Source organism: Strigops habroptila, chromosome 4, assembly GCF_004027225.2.
Source record: "Strigops habroptila isolate Jane chromosome 4, bStrHab1.2.pri, whole genome shotgun sequence".
NCBI lineage: Eukaryota > Metazoa > Chordata > Aves > Psittaciformes > Psittacidae > Strigops > Strigops habroptila.
The window spans coordinates 84,864,360-84,890,653 of NC_046358.1; the positions used below are offsets into that span (position 1 = coordinate 84,864,360).

The window sequence follows — 26,294 nt, forward strand, 5'->3', positions numbered from 1 at the left end:
TTTAAGTAAAATAAAACATTCCAGTAAGAACAAATGGTTGGAGTCACTAACTTAGGGTATAGCGTAAACTACGCGGCACCCACAAGCAGATACTCCTGCCGCAGCAGGGAAATCATTGCAGAACTGAACTACCAAGAGAGAACAAAACCATTCCGGGGTGATATTTCCAAGGGATTCTTTTTTCCACATTTACTTAAGACAAGCAAGGACCTACAGGTGCCTTCAGGCCAAATATCTTGGCTTGAGCAGCAGTTGGTGTAATTTTGGTTTCCTAGCACGCTCAAATATTTCAGCAATGTTTACACCACTTTGAGATATTCATTGGAAAAACCTGAACTTCTGTCCAACTTCTATTCCCCTCCGCTCCAACACACCCCAGCTTTAAACATTTAGCTCTGTCTGGCTTTCCCAGAGAAAAATACCCTCGGTATAGGAAGGTCTTGTAAGAAGACAAAACAAGGGAGGCAGAGAGAAGAGGAAACTAAGGCAAATAGTTGTGCTTGTGATTGAAAACACACTCACTCGACGCAGAGCTAAAGCAAAACATCTACTGATTTTTCCTTCACTAGGAAGGATGCAGCTTCTCCCCTGCGATGCGTCTGGCCGCGCCGAAACCTGCCCTGCTCTAGCCCTCCAAATTTACCATAACCATATGCAGAATGATCTGAAAACATCGTGCTGGGCTCAGGCCAGGTTCCCTGCAAGCACTTCCAGCACTAAAAACTCACTACGCAGCAATCCAAAACTAAGATTTATTTATTCTTCTCTCGCTGTGGTCCACCCTGCAAGCGTCTCGCCGGGCTACGGCGATATGAAAGCGTTCGATCTTCCCCGCTTTAATTATGTGCTTGCCAGTCATTAAACTCCCATTCTGCCAAGCGAGATCTATGTTGGAATCCTCACCCCAAAAGATGAGTTATCATCATTATTGTTCCTAGAGCAGGGTAGCTACAAATGGGACTGAGAAATGAGCTGATAAATCACGCCGGTATTAATACAGCCATAAAAATAAGCGCGCTACTTACTGCGTCTGAAGGTGCGTTAAGTCAGTAACTTTACAGCCCAGATGTGGTCTTGCAGAGCTGAAACTCTGCGGGTAAAATTACTACTAAAATTACACTTCCCATTAAACACGCCGCTTTGCACAGGTTATTATTTCACCCAAGCTGCAACCTCCCCCGAAAACATTAAGAACACGGAAGAAACACAGTATTCCCGAGGGAGAAGAGGATGGAGCGGCAGGAAGGACAGGGAGAGCTACTCCTTTTATTGTTTTCAGATGTTTCCCCGGGAACACCACAGCGCTTTTATAAACCTACATATAAACGGACCAGATCCTTTCATGGGCTTCGTGGGACTTAACGCACCGACTCCGCTTGGCCGGGCCGCTCCAGAGTTGGCCGGGAGATGGGACTTTAATAGACACCACATGCACAGTAGCTGCTCTTCTGAGTGCTTTATCGCCTGAAGAGTTCAATTCCATTGAAATCCTCAAAACCAAACAACTCCCTTGAATCAAGCCGGCTCTGCCCTTTGACACAACCGAGGGATCCAAGCGACGCTGTTTTACCCTACCCCTGCCTTCACCATTCCAGCCAGGATCGAGCCTGGTCCTGCAAGCCGAGGTTCTCTCTCCCTTTTATTTTTATAAGCCACTCGAATAAAAGAATTCCTAAGGGAATCCGATGGGGAAACGGTGGGACCGGTGAGAATCAAGTATTAAAGGTTACAATTGCAGAGGATGGATAATGAGGGGGGGCAAAGGCAAATTTCTGCTTATGGGTTGTCCCGCTCCCGGCCACCTGGGCTGCGGGATGGGGGACATGGAGACGGGGAAACACGGGAACAGGGAAGAACACGGCGGGGACACAGGGATGGGGGGGATTAGGGAGGACCGGCTGGACCGGCTCTCACGTTCCCACCGCTCCCGACTTCAGCACCGGCCCCGAAACACCCGATTTCCCCCCTCTCCCCCGGCAAGGCGGGGGTCGGAGCTTGTTCCGCCCTTGTGAGCCCTCGGCTCGGCTCCCTTCGCATCCCCCCCCCCCCCCCCCCGTTAATTCCTCTCGAACCCCGTTATCCCCATCCCCAACCCGCCTGTTGCAACACCCCCCCCTCCACGCCACTGGAAGCGATTAGACGTGCTTAGCGCTTCACTACCGACCACCGGCGTCCCCCCCATCCCATCGCCATCCCCCCCCCCTCGCCGTTACCTGTACCAGCGCAGCCCCTTCTCGTAGCACCTGTCGAAGAAGTGGGGCTCGGCACCCACCGCCCGCACCCCGGGGTGCGCCCGCAGGAACTCCAGCAGCGCCCGCGTCCCGCCTTTCTTCACCCCCACGATGATGGCCTGCGGGAACCGCCGGCTGCCGCCGCCCGCAGCCCCCAGCCCCGCGCCGTCGGGGAGCGCGGCGGGCGGCGGCAGCAGCAGGGCGGGCGGCAGCGGCTCGCAGGGCCCCGGCAGGCAGTAGAAGAAGTAGGTGAAGAAGAGGATCATGGTGAGGAGCAGCGAGGCGCGGCGGCCCCCGACGGGTCCCAGCAGCCGCCCGCTACATCCCATCGGGGGCCGCAACCGGCCCCGACGGGCAGCGCATCCCGCCGCACACCCACCCCACCCGGCCCCGGCTCCGCGCCCCCGGCCCGGCCCTCGCGTACCGCCCCCCACGCGGGGCGGGGGCGGCAACGCCCCGGGGGGATGGATGGGATGGGATGGAATTGGGGGGAGCGGGACGCGGCACACGCGTGGGGTACCCCCGGGACACCCCCAGGGGACCGGCCCCAGGGCAGCCCCTCCTGCCCCACTGGGGAGCCACAATGCAGGGAACCACTTTCAGGACCCTGGGGAAAGAGTCTGCCCGTGTCTTCCCGATTTTCTCCTTTTTTAAAGAATCACAGAATCCCAGACTGGTTTGGGTTAAAGGGACCTTAAAGCTCGTCCAGTTCCAACCCCCTGCCACGGGCAGGGACACCTTCCATTAGAGCAGGTTGCTCCAAGCCCCTGTGTCCAACCTGGCCTTGAACACTGCCAGGGATGGGGCAGCCACAGCTTCTCTGGGCACCCTGTGCCAGCGCCTCACAAGGAAGAGGAAGGAGACTGCAGAGGGAATTTGTGGCCGTGTATCAGAGGCTGCAATGCACCCGACTGGGAATAAAAAGCCGTCACCCCGGCAGAGCAATTAGCACCTGATGAGGCAGCGCTAATTAGGCTGCACCCACTGCAGGTGTGGAAACACAACCCTCATGGGCATGTGTTTGTTGTTTGGGGTGGGAAGGGCAGTCCCGGGTTTCCAGCCATTCCCCTGCACCTTCCGAAATAAGCTCCAAAGCAGCAGTTTGGGTGTTGTGGTTTAACACGTGTGTGTGTGATAAGGGGATGAGGTGGTTTCCCTGCTGCTGCCGCTGGGGATCCCCCATTCCCTGGGGCCCAAAGGTATCCAGGGTGCTAAATAAATAAACTTCCCATACAGTGCCGCAGCATCAGTGGGATGTGGGAGCTGGACCCCGCAGCACCCCTGGGTGCTGTGCCCAGGCCTTGCATGCAGCGATGGCACCATCCTGGTTTGTTCCTGCCCTCCTGGCAGCGTGTGCCATCACCAAACTGAAGTGGCCAAGACCTGGTGACAGTGGCTGGGGGCTCCCATGGGGCTGTTGCATCTGGAACCCACTTTGGCTTCACTGAAATGGCCCTGGGTCCATCCCTCCATATGCCTCGAAACATGGAGGCTCATGTAAAGCCTCCCCTTTTTGTGTCTGAAATCAGCAGTGTCTTAATTAACCTATTAATGTAATTAGCTCTTCTTGTAATTAGATCCCCTGAGTCTCCCAAGAGTTAGAGCATGGTGGGGAGGGGGAGATCCGCAGCCTGGGACCGGAGGGGTGCAGAGCTGCGCAGACACGGCTGCATCAAGAGGCAGCGATGCTCCTGCATGGCTGCACCGCTGCATGCCAGTGCAACGGCCTGGCTGCAGGGCGAGAAGGGCTGCAGGGTGACAGTCCTGTATGGCTGCATGGTGGCAGGGCTGCAGGACTGCATGGCTGTGGGGTGACAGTGCTGCAGGGCTGCAGTGCTGCAGGGTGATAGGGCTGCATGACAGCACAGCTGCATGGCTGCAGTGTGACAGAGCTGTAGGGTGGCAAGGCTGCAGGGTGACAGGGCTACATGACAGCATGACTGCAGGGTGACAGAACTGCATGACTGCATAGCTACAGGGTGGCAGAGCTGCATGTCAGCATGGCTGCAGGGTGGCAGAGCTGCAGGGTGGCAGGGCTGCATGGCTGCAGGGTGACAGGGCTGCATGGCTGCAGCTGGACGGGGCTTTGTGCCCTCTCGTGGCTGCTGGCCCCATCCTGCGCCGCAGCTTGTCAAGGAGCGGATACAACAGCGCGAGCGAGGCTGCAGATCCCATCCAGTGCATCCCGCCGGGGCTCCCCAGGGAAAACGGGGGGGGGGAAGATGATGACGAGGAAGCAAATCTGTTATCGGGAGCAGTGTGATAACTAAAACCACATCCAAACTCTGCCGCGCGGCACTTGCCAGCTCTTGTTGGGCTTGCGCAAGCCTTCACCAGCGGGGACAGTTTCACTTGGGGCGTGTGGGAACGGCTCCAGCTCCCTGTTTGGGTTTGGGGGGGGGGATGTTGTTGTTGGAAAATGCCAATTTCTCAAATTGGAGAAGTTTGGCGTGGATATATCCATTTTGACATTCTTTATCAAAACACAGGCTCTGGAAAGGTTGGCGGGGGGGAGCTGGTGCTGCTTTTGGCACTGCCAGTGCTCCCCCAGCGCTTGCTGCTGCTCCATCCCAGTCAGAGGAGCAGCACCTTTTCCTTTCCTATCCTCAACATTGGGGAGAAAGGCTTAAAACGTGAGCTGGGGGCTTGCAGTGGTGAGGGGGGAAAGCCCTGAGCACTGTGAGCACTTGGGCTGTGCCTGAGGCTTCCCAACCCCACATTTGGATGAGCAGGGGGTGACACTGCAGGAGGGTCCCCAGCACCAGCCAAGACCCCACTGGGCCAGGACCAGCTCCCTGCCTTGCCGGCAGCTCAGGGATATAAGCCAACAAGCACTCAGGAGCAATTTTTTAGCAAAATTAGGACATTTTGTTTGAAAATAAAGGAGTTGTGAGATGAGCAGTGCTGGTGCTCCTGGTGCTTGGTCCCCTTGGACTGCCCTCATGTCTCTGTGGCCATCCCAAGATGGCTGTGCAGGATAACGGGACATGGATCTAGGACACCAGAGCTGGTGCCCCGTTCCTCTCTGATCCCCTGGTCCCCTGCCAGCACACCAAGTGCCTTCCCCCTCTGCTTGTACATCCTCATCTGCAGCTCTGATACCACAGCCTACCAGACGCTGCAGCTTTCCAAGAACTTGGTGATCCCATTGGAAGGTCTCCTGCTGCTGGTGGTGCTGGTGTCCATCAGACAGGGCTGCCTTTCCCAGACAGGAGCAATGCCACTGTGATGGGCACCAACGTATTTGCACCAAGGAGCTGAAGCCAGGCAAGCAGCGAGCAGCGTGGCTGTGCCTTGCCAGCCCTTCCTGGTGCACAGCAGGGGATGGTGTTGGGGGAATTTATCCTTGCTCCCAAGGCTGATGCACACTGCGGGGTTGCTGCATAAGCCCTAACATTGGGGCTCAGCACCCTCGGGTGGCATTCACAGCCCTACAGGCACCCCTGGGCCACTCACATCAAGCAGGAGCCATGGGGCTGCTTTGGCAGAGACAGATGAAAGCATCCGGGGCCGTCACGGGTGTTATGGATGGGCTGCGAGCGCTGGCAGGGAGCAGAACAGACACTGCGGATGTGGAGGGAGCCTCCGTGTTTCTGAGCCCTGATTGATGAGATGCAAGTGTAGCCATTCACATACTACATCATCACCATTGCCTCAGCCCCCTGACCGAGGGTGCTTTGAACCCCGGAGGTGAGTGTCTCCACTGAGGATGAGAAGGGTCATTTTCCCCTCCTGGGTCCTGGCAGGAGCAAGAAGGTCTCCAGGAAGCCCCAAGCCCTGGCTGGTGACTCAGCAGCTCCCTGGGGACGGGGGTCTAAGGCAGCCCAGGGGCAGCCAGGAAACTGTGGACACATGAAGGATGATGCTCCGTGGAGGATGATGTTCCATTGAGGGGCTGGAGCATGACCAAAGGAGTGTGAAATGGCTGCCAAGAAGAGGTGAAGCATCTGAACTGGTGGAGAGCTCCCATGGCAGCAATGCCCAGCACTGATGGGTGAGCAGCAAAAGGAGAGAATAAAGCAGCAGAGAGGCTGAAGCTGGTCAGTGCCACGTGAGAGGTACCAGGGAGCAGCGAGCGGTGGTCCAGCCTGCGGGATGCTCAGTGACGGTGGTGCTCCATCCATGCACAGATCAACCATCAGACTTTCAGTTTGCTTCAGGGCCACCCTTCATCAGCGACAGGCAGCCCGGCTGGTCCCTGTGTTGCTGGGGACCATGTGGTCCCAAGGCTGGGATGGCCGCAAGCTGCCTCCTGCTCTACCCACCTTGGCTGGGTCAGTGGTGACATAAGCTCTCCCTCCAAACCACCTACTGCAGTGTCCAAGGGGATGATCAGGAACCCCCCCACAGCCCATCCTCTCCCCAACCCCAAACCCAGCTGGTCTGAGCAGGATGGGACCCCAGATAATGAGCAGGAGCATCCCAATTGATATCCCCAGCACCACAACCCATCCCCTCCTCAGAGACCTCCCCTCTGCCTGCGGCAGCCAGTGGGCAGGAGCCGCAGCGTGGGTGCTCTGGGATTTCCCCAACTTTGTTATTACAAAGAGGGAAAGAAAAGGGCTCAAGGGATCAGTGGGGATGAAAAATGCTTTAGAAACACAGGAGATCATTTAACAGGTCACCTCCACCGTGGAGTTTGCCAAGCTGATAAAGGCGAGCAAACTTATTAAGGCGCGCACAGCTTGATTCGAAACGGCTGCTCCCAAACAGCCAATTACTCCAGGCTGTTTCAATCCAATTAGGAATGCTGTTCCCCTGATTACAGTGGTGTGTTTTACAAATACAGCACAACTCCCCGGGTTCAAAGAGCAATCTGTAAAAGGGAGCTGGGTAAGAGGCAAACCAGTGCCCGCAGCCAGGGGAGGCAAACTCCATCCCCTGGGATGGGGGTGTCCCTATCCGCAGGGATGTGGGTACCACAGGGGATGGGATGCCCAAACCCGAGACATGGAAGAGCTGCCCTGTAACTGTCCTTAAAGCAGCACAACCAAGGAGACAGGGTCACTCCCCAAGATGTGATTCCCATTCGAAGCTGGACCACAGGCTTATCCAGATGGGGGAATGCCACTGGGGTCTTTGTCAGTGCCACCCCTCTGTAGTCCCCTCCAGGGTCTCAGCAAAAGCCACCCCTTGTCACCCAGCTCAGCTGGCCCATGGCATTCACAAGCCTTTCCCCGGAGCCCTTGGCAAGCTTTGAGATTTATCCACTGGGTATTGAAAGGAAAACCAATCCTCAATGTAACGTTGTGGGGAGGTTTGCCCTGATCCTGCTGGTGGGGAGAGGCAATTTAAGAGGGAGAAACCCAGATGGGACCATTGGGGCTTAGCCTGAGCTCCCCAAGCCCAGCCAAGAAGGGATGGATACAAACACAAAGGAGGAATGAATCATGTCTCCCTCTAACCCGGATCACGATCCCCTCCAGACCGGGTTTCCCATCACGTGGAGCAAAGGAGACACCAACAAACTCATCACCACACTCACGCAAAGGATGATAAATGAACCTACAAACTCCATCCTCAGTCCAAGAGGCTGAGCTGGGCTGGGGGGAGGCAGGAAGGGCCGGGGCTTTGCCGCAGCTCCAGCGCCTCCGTGGCCATCCAAAGCCTCACCACAACCGCTCCAACGGGTTCGCTCCAAGCTCCTGGCGCACGGCCACCTCTGGGGTGTAGCACAGCCCCTGTTATTAAAATGTGTGACAGCAGCTCGGGATGGAAAGTGAAGCTGTACATTCCCCATCTGAAACTCCGGCAGGAATTTCAAGCGGGGGGAATGCAATTTCCAGCCTGGAGGAGAGCCAGCAGCGCCAGGGCGAGAGTTTCCTTAATATGGCTTTGCAAAACCCCGACACAGAATTGCCCGTGGCTGCAGCACTAACAGGGAGCTGGAGACTGCAAAAACACCCACCGGCTCCAAGGGTCCCATCCCCTGCCACTGGGATGTTCAGTCGTCTTAAGGTTCCACTGGGATTTGGGGGCTGAGCCACGTGGAGGTTGCGTGGACCAAGTCAAAGCCGCTCTCCTGCTTGTCTCAGGAGCAGCATCCCAGGAGCGAGGGTTTTGGCAGGGGAATCTCCACTCCCTCCATCACCCCAGGAGGGATGCAGGTTCCACAGCTCCATGTTACTTCCCTAATGGCGTTGTGGGGCAGCAGCATCCCCATTGCCCCTGCACTGGGAAGCAGAGCCTGCTCACGGCAGCACAGACATGGCTGGCTCCCATCCAGCTGGAGTTACAAAAGGAGCCATTCCCTGTTTCTGGTTTTGATTTAAATAATCCCAATAAGGGGATAAAGCAGCCAAAACCCACCGGGTTTTTTTTTAAAGCTTCAATTTAAAAAATAATATACATGAAATGTGCGATTTTTATTAGAGCAGGCAGAGCTGTGGAGTATCAGACACAGTCCTTCGCTCCCCAAACCTCTGTCCTGGGACTCCAGCTAGTAACTCTGCCATCCAGTGTGCTCCATGCAGCTTCCCAGCGCTGCCTTGGCCTCACTTCCCTTCTCATTTCCCACACAGACACAAAGCCAGGGCTGGCTGCAGCGATTCCTGTACTGGTGCCCTCCTGGACAAAGACACAAGAGCGACAATGGTTTCCCATCACCCTGGGAGTGAAAAAATACAGGGATGGGAAAGAGGCACAAAAGCAAAGGTGCTTCCTTTGTGCTTGATTTGCTGTTACCCAGTGTCTGGTCACACAGGTCTGTGAAAGCAGAGGGATTTCTTTACCCTGGTTAGATGTATGAGGCAACAAGGCCATTTCCAGCTGAGGAAGTTCCCTTTCCAGGCGTGAAATGTTGCTGTTTGCAGATGGATGATGTCTGCAACTGCAGCCTGTGGATGGACGAGGACTTTCAGTGCAGCACCCAGCACCCTGATGGGTGTTTTGCAGGATCTACAGCCCAAAAAGCCTGGGGACAAGGTGGGTTCAGTGCTGTGGAGGTGGCAAAGTCCCTGTGGGTTTACTGGAACCCCAACCCAAGGTGAGCCATTGTCACCTCTGTCTTTCCTGAGCAAGATCTCATCATCAGCTCCTCATCATCAGCCTCTCCAACACCCCAGCAGTTATTTCTGCATCTCTGCTGCATCAATCTGTACAACAAGCAGTTGACTGATGAGCCCAGGGTATCTTGACAACTGCTTACCTGCTCTTTACAAGCATAGAAACTCTGTGAAGCCATAATTATATGTTCATTGCTGATCTCATTTGGAGTTAATTACATGCCAAATAGACATCTCTCTAATGTGCTTGGAAGCATCCCAATAAAGGCTCTGAGCATTCTATCAATATGGATGTGAACATGGGTATTCATTCTGCGGGTGTTTCACCACACGGTGCTTTATTTGTGGGTCTGAATCAATAGTGTCATCCCAGGATGGGGGAGATGTGGCATCAGTTCAGCTCCAAGAGAGGAGCAGAACATGAGGGGAACCTCTGGCCACAGCAGATGAGAACCGACCCACAGCAGTGCCAGCACTGGGTCAGCCCCAAACCCATCAGATCTGATAGCAACATAGGATGGTTTGGGCTGGAGTGGACCTTAAAGCTCATCAAGTTCCAATCCCGATATGGGATTGGAACTTCCACTAGACCAGGTTGCTCAAAGCCCCATCCATGGCCAGTTTGGCCACACCGAAGTTCCTCATCTCTTTTTAAAATGCATCTACAACAGGCTAGCAATAGGATCACCACATGGTTTAATCCCATTTTTTTAGCCTAAAACCAAAGATGACTCCGTTTGGATCGTGCCCCTGCTGCATTTCCCCTAGTGCTGCTAGGCTGGGGGCATTGGGACAGACTGGGAAGCCTGGAAGGTGCCCTGGCACCCCAGAACTTGCAAAGAAGGGATACCAGCCCCGAGCCTGCTCTTCCCATCACTGCAGTGCTAAACCCACTGGAGAAAGCTGGGAGGGATGGAGCCCAGCTGAGCTCTCCCACACACTGGACAAGCAGGGCCACCTCCATGCCATAAAAGCCAGGCACAGCTTGTTGCATTGGGGGGTAGAGCTGGAGAATTATATCCTAAACATTCCCAACATCAGCCAGTGAGGTGCAGAGCTGTTCCCTCTGGAGCTGAGGCACATCCTCACTGCTCACTTGCAGCACACTGGCTTCCCCCAGGTCACAGCCAGCCAGCTCCATGCCACCATGCTCAGTCTCTGCAGGAACCAGCTTTTTCCAAGCAAATCTGTTTACAAGCTGCTTTTTTTCTTTTTCCAGGAAAAAAAACCCAAACCCATTTGGGGGGTAAGGGCTTGTTTTGCTTCTTTGCCTTCAAAAACTCATAGTCACCAGGTGCAGATGGCTGCATTTACAAGTCTATGAAGCTCTGGCATGCCCACTGCTAATTCCAGGCACAGGTGGGGGGTAGCTTTCATTTGGCTCTGGTTCAGCCAAATATCCAGTGGCCAAAGGGAGAGGAAGGTGTGGGATCGAGAACTGAACATCTGGAGCAATAACAAAGTGCAAAGCAAAGTATGGGAGAAAAATGTCTCGAATGCATGGAGGAGCCAAAGTGGAGTTGAAAGGGGAGAGAGGCAGGGTCCTGAGTGTCCTGTCATGCATTTGGTTGGGTTTAGGCAACAGGGAAAGTAAGAAATGTGGTGTGAAGCAGGGAGGCGAAAGCAACCACTGGCACCCCCAGCAAAACCTGCTCCTCCACTGTGGGAAACACAGATTTCAGGGTTTAATGCAATAAAACCTGAATTTCATGTATTTTTCAGTAGTACCAGAGGGATTGGACTGTTATTTTGGGTCAAAACCCTGATTTTTAGGCCCCCCCAAGACAGGAATGGTCCCACTCCATCCTGCAATGGTGCTGGGCAGCCCCAGCACAGGGCAGCGGCTGCCGGTGCCCCCAGCGTCACACAGGCTCCATTTCCCAACAGTACTTAAGTCATACATAGGGGTAATGCATTTTCTTTGTCTGTTTGCATTGTCTATTCCAGTCTTAACTCTGCAAAACCCTTAAGACAGCAAAATATCACCCCATTAAGAACAGCTAATGAACAGCTAATGAATCAGGTAATGAGCAGAAGGAGCTAATACACTCATTTGCCCAAATAGTGGCATGCATCATGTGCACTCATGAGCTACAGACATCGAAATCAAAGCCTGAGCAGCCAGCAGGTCATGCTGGAGCTGTGCATGCCATGACCTCACTTTCCGGGTGGAAAAACACCCCTTTTCCAGCAAAAAGCTTGTGTCTCACACAGGAGCAAGGAGAGACAAGTGGAACAGAGCCACGGGCAGCACAAGGGCAGGGTCCAGCCCCAGCTGCCATGTCTCACCCAGCAGGCAAGGGCTGGTCCCGCTCATCTCTCATCATCTGCAATGCACATGCTGAAGTAATCAGCAGGGAAAGGCTGGAAACCTTCCAGAATGGGAGAGGGTGCCGGGTACACTGATGTTCCCACAGCCCCGGGGCTGCAGAACAACAGCACCAACAAACTGCAGGTGCTGGGGGACTGCGAGCACTTGCCCATGAGCTTCAATAGTATCAGGATCCTGCGTCCTGGTATCCCAGCCCCCTCCTGGCTCCCACACTATAGGAAAAGCATTGGGGAAAAGAGCCCCATTTGGAGACAAAAGCCTCTTGGAGGTGAGGATCCCCCTTTCCTGGGCACAGGAGGCATCTGGTTCCTATAGCACAGGCACCCACACGTGCTGTGTGACCCCATGGACCCCATGCCCTCCCCAAAAGGCAGGTCAGTGCTCGCTGGCTCTGTGGGAAGGAGCTGGGGCTTTGTCTGGAGCTCAGCTGATGACAGGAGCTTTCAGGCCAAGAACTCGGGCTTTGCCATGTCTGGGAGGGATGGTGCCGGAACCAGTAACCTGAGGCTCATCAGCCCAAGAGCTCTGCTCCACAGGGAAAAGCCATTCCAGGGAGCCCTCAGACCAGCATCTCTCCACATGGGTTTGTGGTACCCACTAGCATCCCATGCCTGAATATTTGGGTGCTTCATAGAATGGTTTGGGTTGGAAAGGACCTTAAAGCTCATCCGGTTACAACTCCCTGCTGTGGACAGGGACACATTCCACTAGAGCAGGTTGCTCCAAGCCCCATCCAACCTGGACATCCCTGCATCCCTCTCCTCATGTCATCCCCATCTTTAACTCTCATGGCTGTCAGAACTCCTCAAAGCATCCTTTTCCTCCCCAAAACCACCACAACAGGGTGTTGGTTGCCACTTTGGTGCTCACCCACCCCATGCAATGCCAGGTACAGAGTTGGGACATGGAGCCAGGCCACCCCAGCCCTTCTCCCGCTGCCCCCCACAGCAGGACCAGTCCGCAAGACCTACATCCCGGGGCTCATGTGAACACCCCGTGGTCATTTTTAACCTTAGATCTTTGGCATTATTAATAACATACATGTGGGTCTTACTTCCCCTATGGGATAACATCTGGGGGAGATTCATCATGGCCACGGCGGGCTGCAGCCCCCCACTCTCCCCATGGAGCAGGATGGGTCACATCTGAGCACTGAGCTGCTTGATGTGGAGTCATTAGCATGCATAGACTTCCAGCCCAATTACTTGACAGATGAAATCAAGATCCGCTGGCCTTATTGTTTGCATCTGGAGCACACTAATTCCTCCTGCCTCCTCCTTCTCCTCCTTCCCAGCCTGGCCACGGCTGTGCCAGTGTTGGCTTCATCAGGATGCTGCTTACCACAGCTTGGCTTATGGAAACATCTCAAACACACCATAATAAATTAGCCCTACACAACAGCAATTACCCACAGCAGCTTCAGAGAGGAAAAGATGTACCATTTTCCCTCTCTTTTTATTGAGACAGGCTGAGAGAGCTGGGCTGGGGCAGCCTGGAGAAGGCTCCTAAAGGGGAGACCTTAGAGCAGCTCCAGTGTCTAAAGGGGCTACAGGAAACCTGGAGAGGGGCTTTGGACAAGGGCCTGTAGGGACAGGACAAGGGCTTTAACCTGCCAGAGGGGAGATTGAGATGAGCTCTGAGGCAGAAGCTCTTCCCTGTGAGGGTGCTGAGACGCTGGCACAGGGTGCCCAGAGAAGCTGTGGCTGCCCCATCCCTGGCAGTGTTCAAGGCCAGGTTGGACACAGGGGCTTGGAGCAACCTGCTCTAGTGGAAGGTGTCCCTGCCCGGGGCAGGGTTTGGAACTGGATGAGCTTTAAGGTGCCTTCCAGCCCAAACCATTCTGAGTCTGTGACCTCCTTTCTCTTCCCATCAGTGGGCAGAGGAGCTGATTTTCTCCCAGGAGAAGGTTTGCTCTCCCAGTGCACACAGAGCAGAGCCCAGGTGGATCACACCACAACCTGTTTGCAGCTCCAGTTCTGCAGCCAAGCCGCTGCTATTCTACCCACTGATTTTACACAAAGGAACAATTATGCTTCATTTCTCCCCATTAACACATTCGACAGCATGGAGCTTGCTTCAGGAGGAACAAACAAGGAGTTGCATCAGAAATACTTGAGATGCTGAAGTCAGCACGTAGGTGTTGGGGCTGATGCAGTGTTGGGCGGTGCGCCAGCAAAAGCTCCTAATCCCAGAGATTACAACCCATAAACATGGACATGGGGATGGGGCTCGCACCCCTCACACCCCCGGAAGCACCAGCCACTGCTGCTGGTGGGTTTGGCTTCACCCCAGAACCTCTCCTGGAGCTGGTAATTAAGGGAGAGATTAATTCTTGCCACGTGTCTTGCTTTGTTCCTGATGCTTCACCAGAGGCCCTGCTCCACTGTAGGATGGAAACAGGGATCTCTTCATAGGAAACCCCCAAGTCTTTCTGGATAATCACCATGGAAGTGGTGATGTTTGGCCATGGGCAGAGAGCAGGGGTGGACCTGGCTGCTGTGGGAGCATCATCCCCAGGGCAGAGGTGCTGGTGTCCCCACTGCGCAGGAGGATGCTCATCCAGCCCCATAACCATCATAGAGCTGCAGCAGGGATGAGGGGCTGCCGCAGAGGCAGGCACCAAACAGCAGAAAGAGTTTGGGTTTCTTTTTTCCCCTATAACCCATCTGTCCTTAATTTCTTTGGGGGTTTCACTCCAAATTCTTCAGATTCTACGGCAAATGCTTTGCAGTCCTCGGCTCTGCTCGCCTCAGCGGCTGCCCAGCCCAGGGCAAAGGGGAAGCATCAACCCCAGAATTCACCAGCAGATAACCTGTGTCCAACCAGCATCACCAACAGCAACACAGAAGCAGTGGGAGCCTTTACTGGGGGCTGTGCCTCGGTGCAGCAGCAGGGGACACCAGACCGCGCATAGCCTCAGTTCCAACCTGCATCCATCCATCACTACGTGCTGTGATCCACACATGGAGCAGGGTCCGGAGCTCTGGACCCTTTTTTCCCAATACCTGGACCAAGCAGTGCCAGTCCTGCCCATTGCCACACTCTCTCTGTGCATCCCTTCCCCTCCTGCAGACCACAGCACCAGGAGGCAGATGTCCTCCCTGCCAGAGCTCTGCTGGGGGGTGTTTCCATTTGTTTTTATCATTTATAGCAACAAATCACTTGTTTTCTCTTAATTTTGCAATGACAAGGTGGTAGCTCTGGGCTACAAGCAATGCAAATGTCTCGGGAGCAAACCCATGTCTCACATGCACCCATCCCTGCAGGAGCAGCAGCGTGCCATGGCTGTACGCTACAGCACTGCTAATTACCAGCTAATTTTACAGACTCCTTTATGGTTTGCAGTCATTTAACCTCTCTCATGGGCTGGAGCCTTCCAGCCAGAGCTCTCCTGGTAGGCACCAGGATGGCTCTGCAGCGGTTCCCTGGGGATAGCAGGATCCTGGCGCCAGGATGCTGGGAACAGCCCAGGAAGCATCAGGAGCTACTCACAGCCTGGCTGAGGCCAAGCTTAGGATGGTCATAGCTCCCCTTGGACACCAGGATCCAAAATATCCCCCTGGCTCTTATGCAAAGCAGAAAATCAGATCCTGCACAACACTGGCTAAAACCCATCCTTCCCCATGCATAGCTTCAATTTAGGCCCAGTTTTGAAGGTTTAAGCCATGCCTTGGGTTGACACAAGCTGTCTACAAGAGCAACGTTTCCTCCCCAGAGCCCACATCCAAAACCAGGGGTTTGATAAGCATCAGGATCCCGGCCAACCTCCGATGGAGAAATTAAAGGAATGCCTTGCATATTTTGGCGACTCACGCACGTGAGCAGCTGTAATTGAAGACACGATTCATCTCGCCCTTCACATGTATTGGCACACAATACAGCTTGTCGTTAGCTCCCCCCAGTTTAAACCCAGCTCCCAATGAATCCCTCAGCAACAAGAAGTGCTCCAGGCTTCTCCTCACCCATCCTGCACACACCCATGTGGATAAAACTCAATACACATGAGCGATTGCCCCACTCCAGCCCAGGTAGTGGGGTCTGCAACAGGCAGAGTGTTGCCTTGGGGAGCCCAGGTATGCAGGAATATGCAGCCACTGGGTTTTGCTTCCCCCCCCTACAAATACTGCACCCCCAAGCTAAACTGGAACAAGGCAAAAGGCAAAATAACACCCCAAAATCCACAGTAAACAGCAGCTCCATCCTGTCCATGCAGCACAGGGGCCCCAGCAGTGATGCAGCTCTGTGAGGAGCCTCCTTCAGCTCCAAGAACCCAGGGATGTGTCCCATGGGCAAGCTGGGCTGCAGAAACCACCCTGCTCTGAAGGGAAATTCACCTCACAGAGAGCCTGAGGGACCACAGCAGCCTCCATCCCATGGGAAGCCCAGCTGAGAGCTGCATCCGCCCACTTCCAAAGCCCCCAGCTCCCCATCACCATCCACATGGATCTCACCAGGCATGGACATGCATTCCAGTAGTGAAGTTGCCCAGCAAAGACCTGCTGAGGCTCACAGCTCTCTGGAGGAGTCGTGCACCCACAAAACAGGGTGGTTACTGGGGGCTGTGGGTGTATTTGGGCTAGGGGGTGCAGCAGCTCCACTGAGGAACATCCCCATGTTCCACCACCCAAACTGGGGGCTCCACTCTTCAGCTCCCACCCCACAGCAACACTTCACCCTCCTGTTTACCAGCATTTATGCGACATCTATTGTTCAGTTTCTAAAATACACAATGAAATGCAATGAAATACAATATCCACAGGGATAGGGGTATAGCGCAGAGCTGGTGTTTAAGTCAGGTCTTGGGGATTTGCTATATTCAGCCAAAGCATCCACTCACCAAACAGGGCCATTGGGCAGAGGGCTTGCTCCTGCTGACTCCAGCGCTCTCTACCTGGAGGGTTTCGGGGTCTCAGCATTGACAGTGGTCCCCAAGCAGCCTCTGCCTCAAAATACAGATGATCTCATCCTGAAAGAGACCAGAACTGGCTGCTCCCTCCTTTAAGCCCTGCTCTGGGTGATTCCTGAACCAGGTGGAGCAACTCATCCCCATCAGCATCCTCACCACACCACCCGCTTTGCCCAGCAGCCTTGCAGGCAGGATCAGGTCTGTGGTGCCCCACTCCTGCAGGGCTCCCAGTAGCCAGGACCCCGCAGGCTCATGCCCAGCTCCAACACAGGTCCATGAGCCAGTGATATGGGCACATCCTCAACTGACACATCCAGCTCTGCAAAGCAATGGGACAAGCAGGGCCAAGCTTTCTCTGCTCATCAGCTGGTGCTTCTGGGCTGGGAAAGGACGTATTTGCCCATTGCTCAAGCTGAGGCTGATTTTCGGCAGGTCACTAAATACAATGAGGTCTAAAGAGCCAGGGAGGTGACACAGCCAGTCCCACTGTGGGCCTTGTGAACCCTGAGAAGTGGATAAACAGCTATTTGGCAATGCAATAGAGGAGGGGGTCTCCGCACCTCAGAGGCACACCGGGAAGCCTGGCTGAGGATGAGCTCAATGGTGGCACCAGCAGAGCCTCCAGCTCCTATCCTGAAGCAGCACGGAGCGATAGGACAACCTGGACCAGCTCCAAGGTGGCTGCTGGTCTCTACCTTGCTTCATCTATGAGCTGGGACACAGGGAGGCTCAGATCCCTGGTACCAGACAAGCCTCTTTGGGTACCAAATCCCCAATCCCTCTGTGCCTGTTCCCATCCAAGCTCCAAGCCGGAGCAGCACAGGCAGCCGGTCTTACTCGTCTTCCCTATATCCCACCAAAGTGGCCATGTCCAGTTGTTGCCATCCTGCTGCTGTGCATGGGCTGGATGGGAAAATGAGACAATCTCCAGTATTGCATCTTAGAAACCATCAGCTAAATGAGCTATTTTAATTAAGTGCAATCTAAGTTATGTGGCAATGTCAGGATTGATGGTGGAACACACTCCCCTCGGCCTCACCAGCGCAGAAGGATGTATTTCATGAGCTTCATTTCATGACCCATCTCTGACCTCACCACACGCTTGTGCACACTTGCACCCACAAACCTTGTTCCCTTGAGCTGGACTTCCCAGGAAAAGAGCATCCCACCCCATTCCTGTCTCACCATCAGGATGGGTGGATGGAAAGCATCGCATTTGGGGTTACAGATGGCAGGGAGCTGCACTGTGCAGTGTGCCGTGCCCCAACGCATGGATGGATGGATGGATGGAGGGAGGGAGGGATGGATGGACGGACATGAGATGTGGCTGGGAGAAGCAGCACCTCTCGCCTGCACTACATCCCTATCAGAGCCTTGATGCTTTACCCACCAGAGCCAAAGGCTTAAATTAATGCTAGATTAACTAGTTTGATCTCTTACTTTGAGTTTTATGCCTTTGAGACTGTTTTTAAAGCGCAGAGAAGTTAATTTCCAGCAGAGCTGTCGTGCTGCTGGCAGGCCCAGCCGTGGCCATAAAATACCAACCCCAACTCAAGACGTCAGAGGGGAACAAAGATAGACTGTGATGCAGGCAAGATGCACGCATTTCACATCATCTCCCAGGAATGCAGCACAACCCTGGAGACACATGGCTCCAAACTCTCTCCCAAGATGATCCTGTCCTCTTTAAACAGACTCTTTAAATAGCCACCCTCCTGGTGGCTTCCCAGTCTTTTATTTGGCATCTAATAACAGTTCACAACCACTGTATCCTCCTGGCTGCTCCGGGAAGCTCCTCACCGGGTGCTGCTCACCAAGCACCCGGATCTCATGGCCCCAAGGAAAATGTGGGTTTGCAGGACCTCTTGGCAGTCATCCCACAGCTTCCCTACTCCTGAAATGAAAGGATCAAGCCACAGCAACCTCTCCATCTAAATTAAAACGAGCTATATTTACTGTTCATGCTAATTGAATTATATTAACTCCAAGCTGGATGATAAGCAGAGCCGGCCCTTACAGTTCCTGCTCTTAATATGTTTAGTGTTCAGACGAGCGCACGCCAGTGTGTCATCGTGTTCAAAGCAGAGGAATTTGGTCCTGGGCTATTTTCATCCTGCCCTGACAAGACTGGCTGGGAACGCAATGGGTTTTCTGGGGATTGTGGTGCAGAAGTGCTGGCAAGTCCAGTGCAAACAGTTTCCAGCGCAAACACTGTGTTTCTTCCACTGGTGCTGGGGAGCAGAAACCCCACTGGGGTGGCATGGATGGTGCTGGATGGTGCACTGAGATGGGTTCAGGGTGATGCCAGTGCTGCATAGGCACTGAGCAGAGGGTGCTATCAGGGACGGGAGCAGCTTCTCGCCCTGGTCCATATCCCCCCATCTCATCAGGAATCCCAGGATCCAGCCTCACCCTCTTGCGGGATCCGGTCCCCATGGTGCCATCCCCACAGTCCCCATCCAGATGAGTGCCAGCCCAATGGCACAACCTGCAGCACCCACCTGAAAGCTGGGGCACAAAAGGGGTCTGGGCTGGGGCACAGCACAAGACAGAGATATCAGTGCAGAAGGAGAACGTGCCATCACCCTGTTGCCATCAAGATGAACCTAATTCAAAAAGCTCCAGCAGGAGGCTTCAATAAGACCAGAAGACCCTGCCAAGAGTCACACTTCCTATATTGAAGTGCATAAAAGCTGGACATGTAAGACATGAAGAAAGCACTGTCAGGGTAGGCCAGTGCCAGCCAGCAAATATATAACAGTGGGAACATGAAATATTAATCACTGGTGCATAAAACAATAGGAAAAACCTGCCTTTTGAGGCAGCCATCAATCCTCACTCAGCAGGGAACATCAAGAGACGCTAATACCATACAGGTTCTGCTTAAATATTTGCCTTCCTTAATGCTCACGCAAGAAGCATTTGCTTTGAAGTTGAAAATAGACTGTAAATGTCTTTTGTGTGAGATGAAACATGATAAGACATGAAACCAGGAGGCTAAACTGTAGTTAATCACAGTGGTTTTACAAGCAACAAATCATTACCGTAGACAGTAAAGTGCATCACTTAAAAGCGCACGCCACGAGGATCGCAGGGAGGAGAGCCCCGGCCAGGCATCACCCTCACCCTCCACTGGTGGGGTTTTGGGTTGTGGCCCATTGGGGTGGGCACGGGAGCAGTCATGGTGCTGGTCCGATGCTGGTGCAGGGCTGGACCCATGCTCACAGCATTGGACTGATGTTTGCAGGGCTGGATTGATGCTTGCAGGGCTGAACTGATGCTCTCAGGTGATGCTCTCAGGGCTGGACCAGTGCTCACAGGGCTGGACCAGTACTTGCAGGGCTGGACTGATGCTCACAAGGCTGGACCAGTGCTCGTAGGGCTGTAATGATGCTGGTGCAGCCTTGGAGAAGCTTTCCCTGGTGGGGCCTTTCCCCTGGGCCATGAGGGTGATGCGTTTTGGGAATGGTTCATCCAGCCCCAACACCAGAGCATGGAGAGGACAGGAGTGCTGTGGGCACCCCTGTGTGGCATCACCATTCCAGAAGCTGGCACCGCCTCTGCCTGCACCCACTCATGGGGTGGGGTTTTGGCTGGGGGTGCTTATCCCCCCCTGGGCAAACTCTGGGAGACCCATGCACCACAAAACCTTAGGATGTGCTTGGGCTGAGGATGGAGCCTGCAGCGGACACGGCTCTCCGGGCAGGGGCAGGGCAGCACCGCCATCATCCCACATCACATCCTGGTGCATGCAGCAGCCATTCCTGAGCACAGGAGTGTGTCTGCACCACAGCACACACGACTAACCAGGGACAGGAATATCCCACGTCAAATGTGAAGCTCATGATTAGAAGCGATGTGCACTTGAGAGCGTGAGACAAGACCCCAAAGCAAGCATAGAAGTGTGACTGATTAACAAATAACCCCTCACTAATTGCCTTAAAACGTCGGATCTCAACAGCCAGGGAAGGAAAAAAACCCCAAGATTAACGTTTACCTTGAGCTGAACATTTTTCCTGCATGCCTAGACCTGCTCCCAGTGTTTCCAGCCATCAATTCCCAAATTAACACACGCCACAAACCGAAAACTCATTTCTCCACCTTGTGGCTTTGGGAGGATTCATCAAACCTCAGGAGTGAGGCCAGCGAGCACCCGGCCGGTGGAAGGAAGCCTGGAATAGGGAGAAATGAAGTTATTGTTGGTGAATAAAGCAGAATGAGCCTTTAGTTTTATCCAGCTGTCACTGGATGTGCTGAGGGATAGGTGAGCAATGCAGAATGGAGTGAGTACCTCACCTCCTGTAGCATCCCAAGGACATCATAGAGTGGTTCAGTGTTAGGAATTCCAGTGACGCCTTTAAGCAAACTGATGCTCTAGAGCTCATCACCAGGATGGGACCCCAGATAGCTTGGATATGTGACTGGGGTTGAAGCACCCATTTGCCAGGATGGGACTGTACAAAAGTACCCTAAATCAGGCTGCGCTGCCTGCCGCAAGGGATGCCCAATGTGTAAAACCCCAAAAGAGCTGTTTTGGGGTCTTGGTGCATGTTTACAGCCGGGTGCATCCTCCTCACCCTCAGTGTGTCACTGTGCTCACAGGAGGAGCCCGTAGGCTCTGCTGGAGTGGAAAAAACTTGATCAAAGGGTAAATTAAATAAACCAACACAAAGAGAACAGAAGAGTTGACAAGAAACCTGGAGAGGGGCTTTGGACAAGGGCCTGTAGGGACAGGACAAGGGGAATGGCTTTAACCTGCCAGAGGGGAGATTGGGATGAGCTCTGAGGCAGAAGCTCTTCCCTGTGAGGGTGCTGAGGCGCTGGCACAGGGTGCCCAGAGAAGCTGTGGCTGCCCCATCCCTGGCAGTGTTCAAGGCCAGGTTGGACACAGGGGCTTGGAGCAACCTGCTCTAGTGGAAGGTGTCCCTGCCCGTGGCAGGGGTTGGAACTGGACGAGCTTTAAGGTCCCTTTCAACCCAAACCATTCCATGGTTCTATGATTCCAGGTGAAAGCAGCCGGGTGCAGCACTGCCGGCTCGCTCCTGCTGTGCTGGCTCCAAGGAATCACAGCAATTAGAGCTTCCCGATGCCTCCGGGTCGTTTTCTCTTTCCTTGCATAACATCATTTCTCTGGGGCTTGTCATCTTTATTAGGAGAATTAATCTCAGCCCCGCTGTGCTCTGCCGCCACCGGAGCCATCCCGAGGAGGGTCAAAGAGGCAGCTCCTCTCCATGGCATGCGGATAAGAAAATTAAGGAATTAAAAGGGGAGGTCAGCTGGAGGCTATGGCGGAGGAAATGAATGATCTTCTGAACAAGCAGGGAAGTGTGTGTCGGCCTGGGAACATAATCCAATTTCTGTCATTAAACCCACAGCGCTGCTATGGGGCTGCATTTGCCCAACTAAGCAAAATCCTCTGATTCAACCCAAATTGTCATTAGCGTAATGATTAAATGAGGATGAATGGTGGAGGAGAAGGACTGGCCACAGACTGGTGGAGGTGATGGGGATGCTCAGTGCTGCAGTGGTCCAGGAAGGATGAAGGACCCCATGGTGCTGGGGATGGTGGAGCTGGGAAGGGATGAGATAGGATCTGACCTGCAGGGTCACATCCTGCATCCTCAGCACCAGGTGCTGCCCAGTCTCCAGCCTCAGGTCTTTAACGTGAAGTCCTGGATGGATTTCCAGGAAAATGTCCCATCCCTATTTAAACGATCCTGACGTTGTTTCGATCTCGTTCTTTTGAGGATGCGGTGCCCACACCAGCAGCATCCCTCCCTCCCTGCAGCGCCTGGGGAAGGGTTAGGAAAAGCACTTGCACCCTCCCGTGCCTGCGGCCACGAACTGCAAGGCAGCGTGGAAACACGCTGTGTCCCCGTGAGACACGGTGCTGAGCAGCCACGGGTGGCAGGAATCACCACTGCTCCTCCCAAGTGGTGATTCCCAACCAATGGTTTCCTTCTACTGCAGCATCTCAAGGGAAACCACCCCAAAAATACCTCCATTCCCAGCGGTGCAGGTGAGGGCAGGATTCACAGGGATGGATGCATCCACAGTGGTCCCCGGTGGGAAGCCAAGGGGCAGCTCCTGCCCCATGGGACTCGTGTGGAGGTCACCAGAGCAGGGACAAAGCAGCAGATAAGAGGATTAATTGATTGAAAAGCAGCTTGAAGCAACCTCTAGGCTGGGCCTTGATTAGTAATTACAGCTGGATGCGGATGGGGAAGGTGGTGAGGGTGATGCTGTGGGATAGGAGGGAGACATGGAGCTGGCTCCTCTGCTCCACAGTGGACTTTACCCCCTTAGAACTGGGGTCCAGCAAAGCCCAGCTCAAGTCTCCAGCTTCCATAAACCCGGTATCCAGCTCTGATGGGGTGAAGAGATCTTTGTGACGCAGAGAGCGTTGCAGCTTCCAGTCTTGCACGGAGCTTCGTGCAGGGAAACTATCATGAGACTGCTGAAACTCAAACCCCTTCTGCCCACAGAATCCTGCCAGCCCAGCAGGTACCACAACACACCATGAAACAAGCTAAAACCAGCCTCAGCTGGGCAAAACCACCAACTGGAGTGAAAAGGAAACCTTCCCCAGTGAAGGTTTTGACCCTGGGATTGCCCAAAGGCTCCAATGCATCAGCATTCCCCTTTCACACAGCAAACCTGGGGTAACGGTAACAGATACAGGATTAAACCACACACACCAACCTCAAGCTAACCCTGCAGGCTGGACACTCCAGATGAAACCTGCCCAGAGCTTTGTGCCTTCATCTGTGCCTACCTCACACGCATCCCACCACTGGTGCAGCCTCCCCATCACTGCAACCAACACCAGGCAAACCAAGCAGCGAAGGAATCCCCTGGCAGATGCTCCATAGTGCCATCGCCACTCTAAAAGAAGAGGTTATTTCTCCAACACAGTGACTCAGTGCTTTATTTTCAGTACAGAAAGAGGTACAAGACCAGCAGTGAGCTCCAGGCAACGAGCTGGTGCATTGCACTTTGTTTCAGTACCCTCATAATGCCGGGATTGAGGCAAAACCCATGTAGAGAAAAGCTGAGCACAGCAGCACGGTAATAGCACCAGCAGTGAGGCCTCCCCAAACCATCCATGTGCTGCACTGGAGCTGCACCACCAGACCCTGGGTCAGCAAAGGGTTTTGCCACCTTCAAAACTCCTTGTGTGTAACTACAGAGGAGGATTTGGTTTGGGGGACAGGGAGGGAAGGCCATGATGCTGAGTTAAGGAGCCATCAGTGTCATAGCCCTTCCGAGCTGTGATCCCTAACGCCTGAGTTGTGCAAAGTGCAGCCCGTGAGCCAGATTCTGCCCTCCCTTGCACTGAGGAACCATTGGTACCACTGGAGTTTAGAGCACAGTGATAAATCTGTGTAAGGCCAAGTGAGAATCGAGCCCAGAGGACATGGGAGATCTAGAACTGTGTGCAAGATGAGGGATAAAATACCTGGCTGCTGTCTAGTGGGATCATAAACCCATCCTCGCCCTAGCACCCTGGGAGGGTTTATATAGGGCAGTTCATACCATGATCCCAGCCTAGAATAGCACCAGAGATTAACCCAGACTTTGACCTCAGCTAATCCAGAGTTACTCTCTGGAAATGCCACAGCAGCAGCTCTGGGTTGCATCAGTGCCACATCAGGCACATGAGCTGCTCTAAAGGACACAGTAGTAGCTGCTACAGGCAGAGGCCGGGATGCTGGGGAGAACAGAGGGGGTAAGGGTGGGTACAATGAAGAGCTGTAGCCTTTGCATCACCCCAAGTCGTGTGAAACACCCTCAGGTGCAGCTCATACAACCCACCCACAAAGCACAGAGCTCCAGCACCCCCATTTTCCCCCCCATGCTCCTCCCAGCACCCCAAATCAGAGCAGCACGGAGAAAGAACCGGCCCGGGCACACCAGGAGCTTCTTTGGGGTTTCTCTTGGTACCCCCAGGGCCCCAAGGTGTGAATGCAGGATGAGCCCAAGAGCAGTGTGCAGGTAGAGCAGCGTGTTTACTTCTCCTTCAGGTCCTTGTCTGCTTTGCCTGAAAGAGAGGGAAGAAAAATCAGGGCTCATGCTTCTCAGCCCAGAGCCACCGGCCCCTTTATACGTGGTTATTTCACTACATGCAGCCAACATCTCACATCCAGCAAGCGGGAAGCAAGTCACGGCTGCGGGGCTGCCCTGAACTTGGCCTCCTAAAGCCTTTTTCTGACTTATGGGAGCCAAGAGCAGGGTAACCACAACAGCAAGAAGCCCTTCCCCACAGAGCCATATTCAGAGCTCCCACTTGACTTCCCCAAGGAATGAACCAGCAAGTTCTCGCAGCCCCATTTAAGCCACCGCAGGAGCTCCCTGCCCTTGCTGTACACCACCAGCAGAAACCCCCAGCACTGAGCTGCCCCTCAGACACAGGGAGACCCATAACCCCAGCCAGAAGGTCCCCCACACTCCCTATTTCACAATGGGAGCCCCACCTGAGTGGAGTGAAGCATGTGAGATTTATATAGGATGGAACTGGCTCCTTGGCTTATCTGAACAACCAGCTACACCCCGCCGAAAGCAGTGCAGCGCATACAGTGTGTGGCTATCAGCTAACTAACTGTATGGGCTGGCAGAGCTGCCAAACCACAGCCGGTACCTTTCGAGATGAACTTCAGTGAGCTGCTGAATATTCAGAAGCGGGATTGGCCCCTCTTTGGCCCATCATTGAGGAACTCGTGGCCAAGTCCATTGCCGCACTTGCCACAAGACACCTAGAAATGACAGAATCATGGCATGGTTTGTGTCGGAAGGGACCTTAAAGCTCATCCAGTTCCAACCCCCTGCCACGGGCAGGGACACCTTCCACTAGAGCAGGTTGCTCCAAGCCCCTGTGTCCAACCTGGCCTTGAACACTGCCAGGGATGGGGCAGCCACAGCTTCTCTGGGCACCCTGTGCCAGCGCCTCAGCACCCTCACAGGGAAGAACTTCTGCCTAATGTCTAACCTGAACTTCCCCTGTTTCAGTCTGAACCCATCACCCCTCGTCCTATCGCTACAGTCCCTGATGAAGAGTCCCTCTCTGGCATCCAACAAGGGGCCTTAGCAGAGAACCGACAAGAACCACAGCCCATGGGGTTGTTTTGGTGTTCCCAAATTTTCAGAGTTGGCACCTTTAAAGCCCCCGGCCGCTCCAGGCGCTTGGCCACGCTGTCCTCACGGATGGTCTCGGTGAAGGCTGGCCACGGGGATGAGTGCTCATACTTTGATCGGCTGGAGAACAGCTCATGGCCACACTTGGCACAGACGTAGATGCCTGGGGTGGGTGGTGGGAGAGGGGTCAGTGCTGGGGGCAGCACCCGGGTGGCTCCCAAGGGATTGGGATGGGGTTCCGTGATGTTAGCACGGTGACATGGGACACCCACACCGGACTTTACGGCTACAACCCACATCCACTATAGGGGCCCCTCTACAGCAGGATGGGATCCCCTCAAAGGGCTCCTATAGAGACCCCCCCAACCCCATCTTTGTACTCAGGGTTGTGTCCCCCCCCCTCCATAGGGGAGTATCAACAAGGACCAGCCCCCAGCCCGGTTCCCACGGGTGGAGGATGCCCACAGGAAGAACACCCGCATCCCACCCCCCACCCCGGGGATTTCAGCCCTTTCGGGGGGTCCCCAAACCCCACGGGGCCTCCAGAGCCCCCCGAGAGCCCCTGCCTGGCCGCGCTCACCCGGTTTGAAGTGGTCCTTAAACACCTCTCCCCCCAGGAAGGAGCAGAAGGACATGGCTGCGCCCGCCGCACCGGGGCCCGTTCGCTCCGCCCCGGCTCCGCCCCGGCA

General features: G+C 54.4%; 2 protein-coding genes across 3 annotated transcripts in view; both read right to left on the minus strand.

Annotated features, from left to right (window-relative positions):
* Positions 1-2,577, minus strand: part of HS3ST6 (heparan sulfate-glucosamine 3-sulfotransferase 6) — a 32,729-nt gene extending 30,152 nt beyond the window's left edge. The window contains exon 1 of the mRNA XM_030485080.1: positions 2,214-2,577. Coding sequence (XP_030340940.1) covers positions 2,214-2,560 — 347 coding nt within the window. The 5' untranslated portion in view covers positions 2,561-2,577. The remainder of the gene's footprint in view (positions 1-2,213) is intronic.
* Positions 2,578-23,375: 20,798 nt separating this feature from the next.
* Positions 23,376-26,285, minus strand: MSRB1 (methionine sulfoxide reductase B1). 2 transcript variants are annotated; one of them, XM_030485081.1, is made up of 4 exons: positions 26,186-26,285; positions 25,626-25,768; positions 25,112-25,226; positions 23,376-24,514 (listed from the first exon to the last, which is right to left on the minus strand). In XM_030485081.1, exons 1-4 carry the CDS (start codon positions 26,238-26,240, stop codon positions 24,483-24,485), a joined length of 345 nt encoding a protein of 114 aa, XP_030340941.1. In that variant the 5' UTR covers positions 26,241-26,285; the 3' UTR covers positions 23,376-24,482. The 2 variants fall into 2 exon arrangements, with proteins under 2 accessions (XP_030340941.1, XP_030340942.1); XM_030485082.1 differs by lacking the exon at positions 23,376-24,514 and having other exon boundaries at positions 25,146-25,226.
* Between the last annotated feature and the right edge of the window lie 9 nt (positions 26,286-26,294).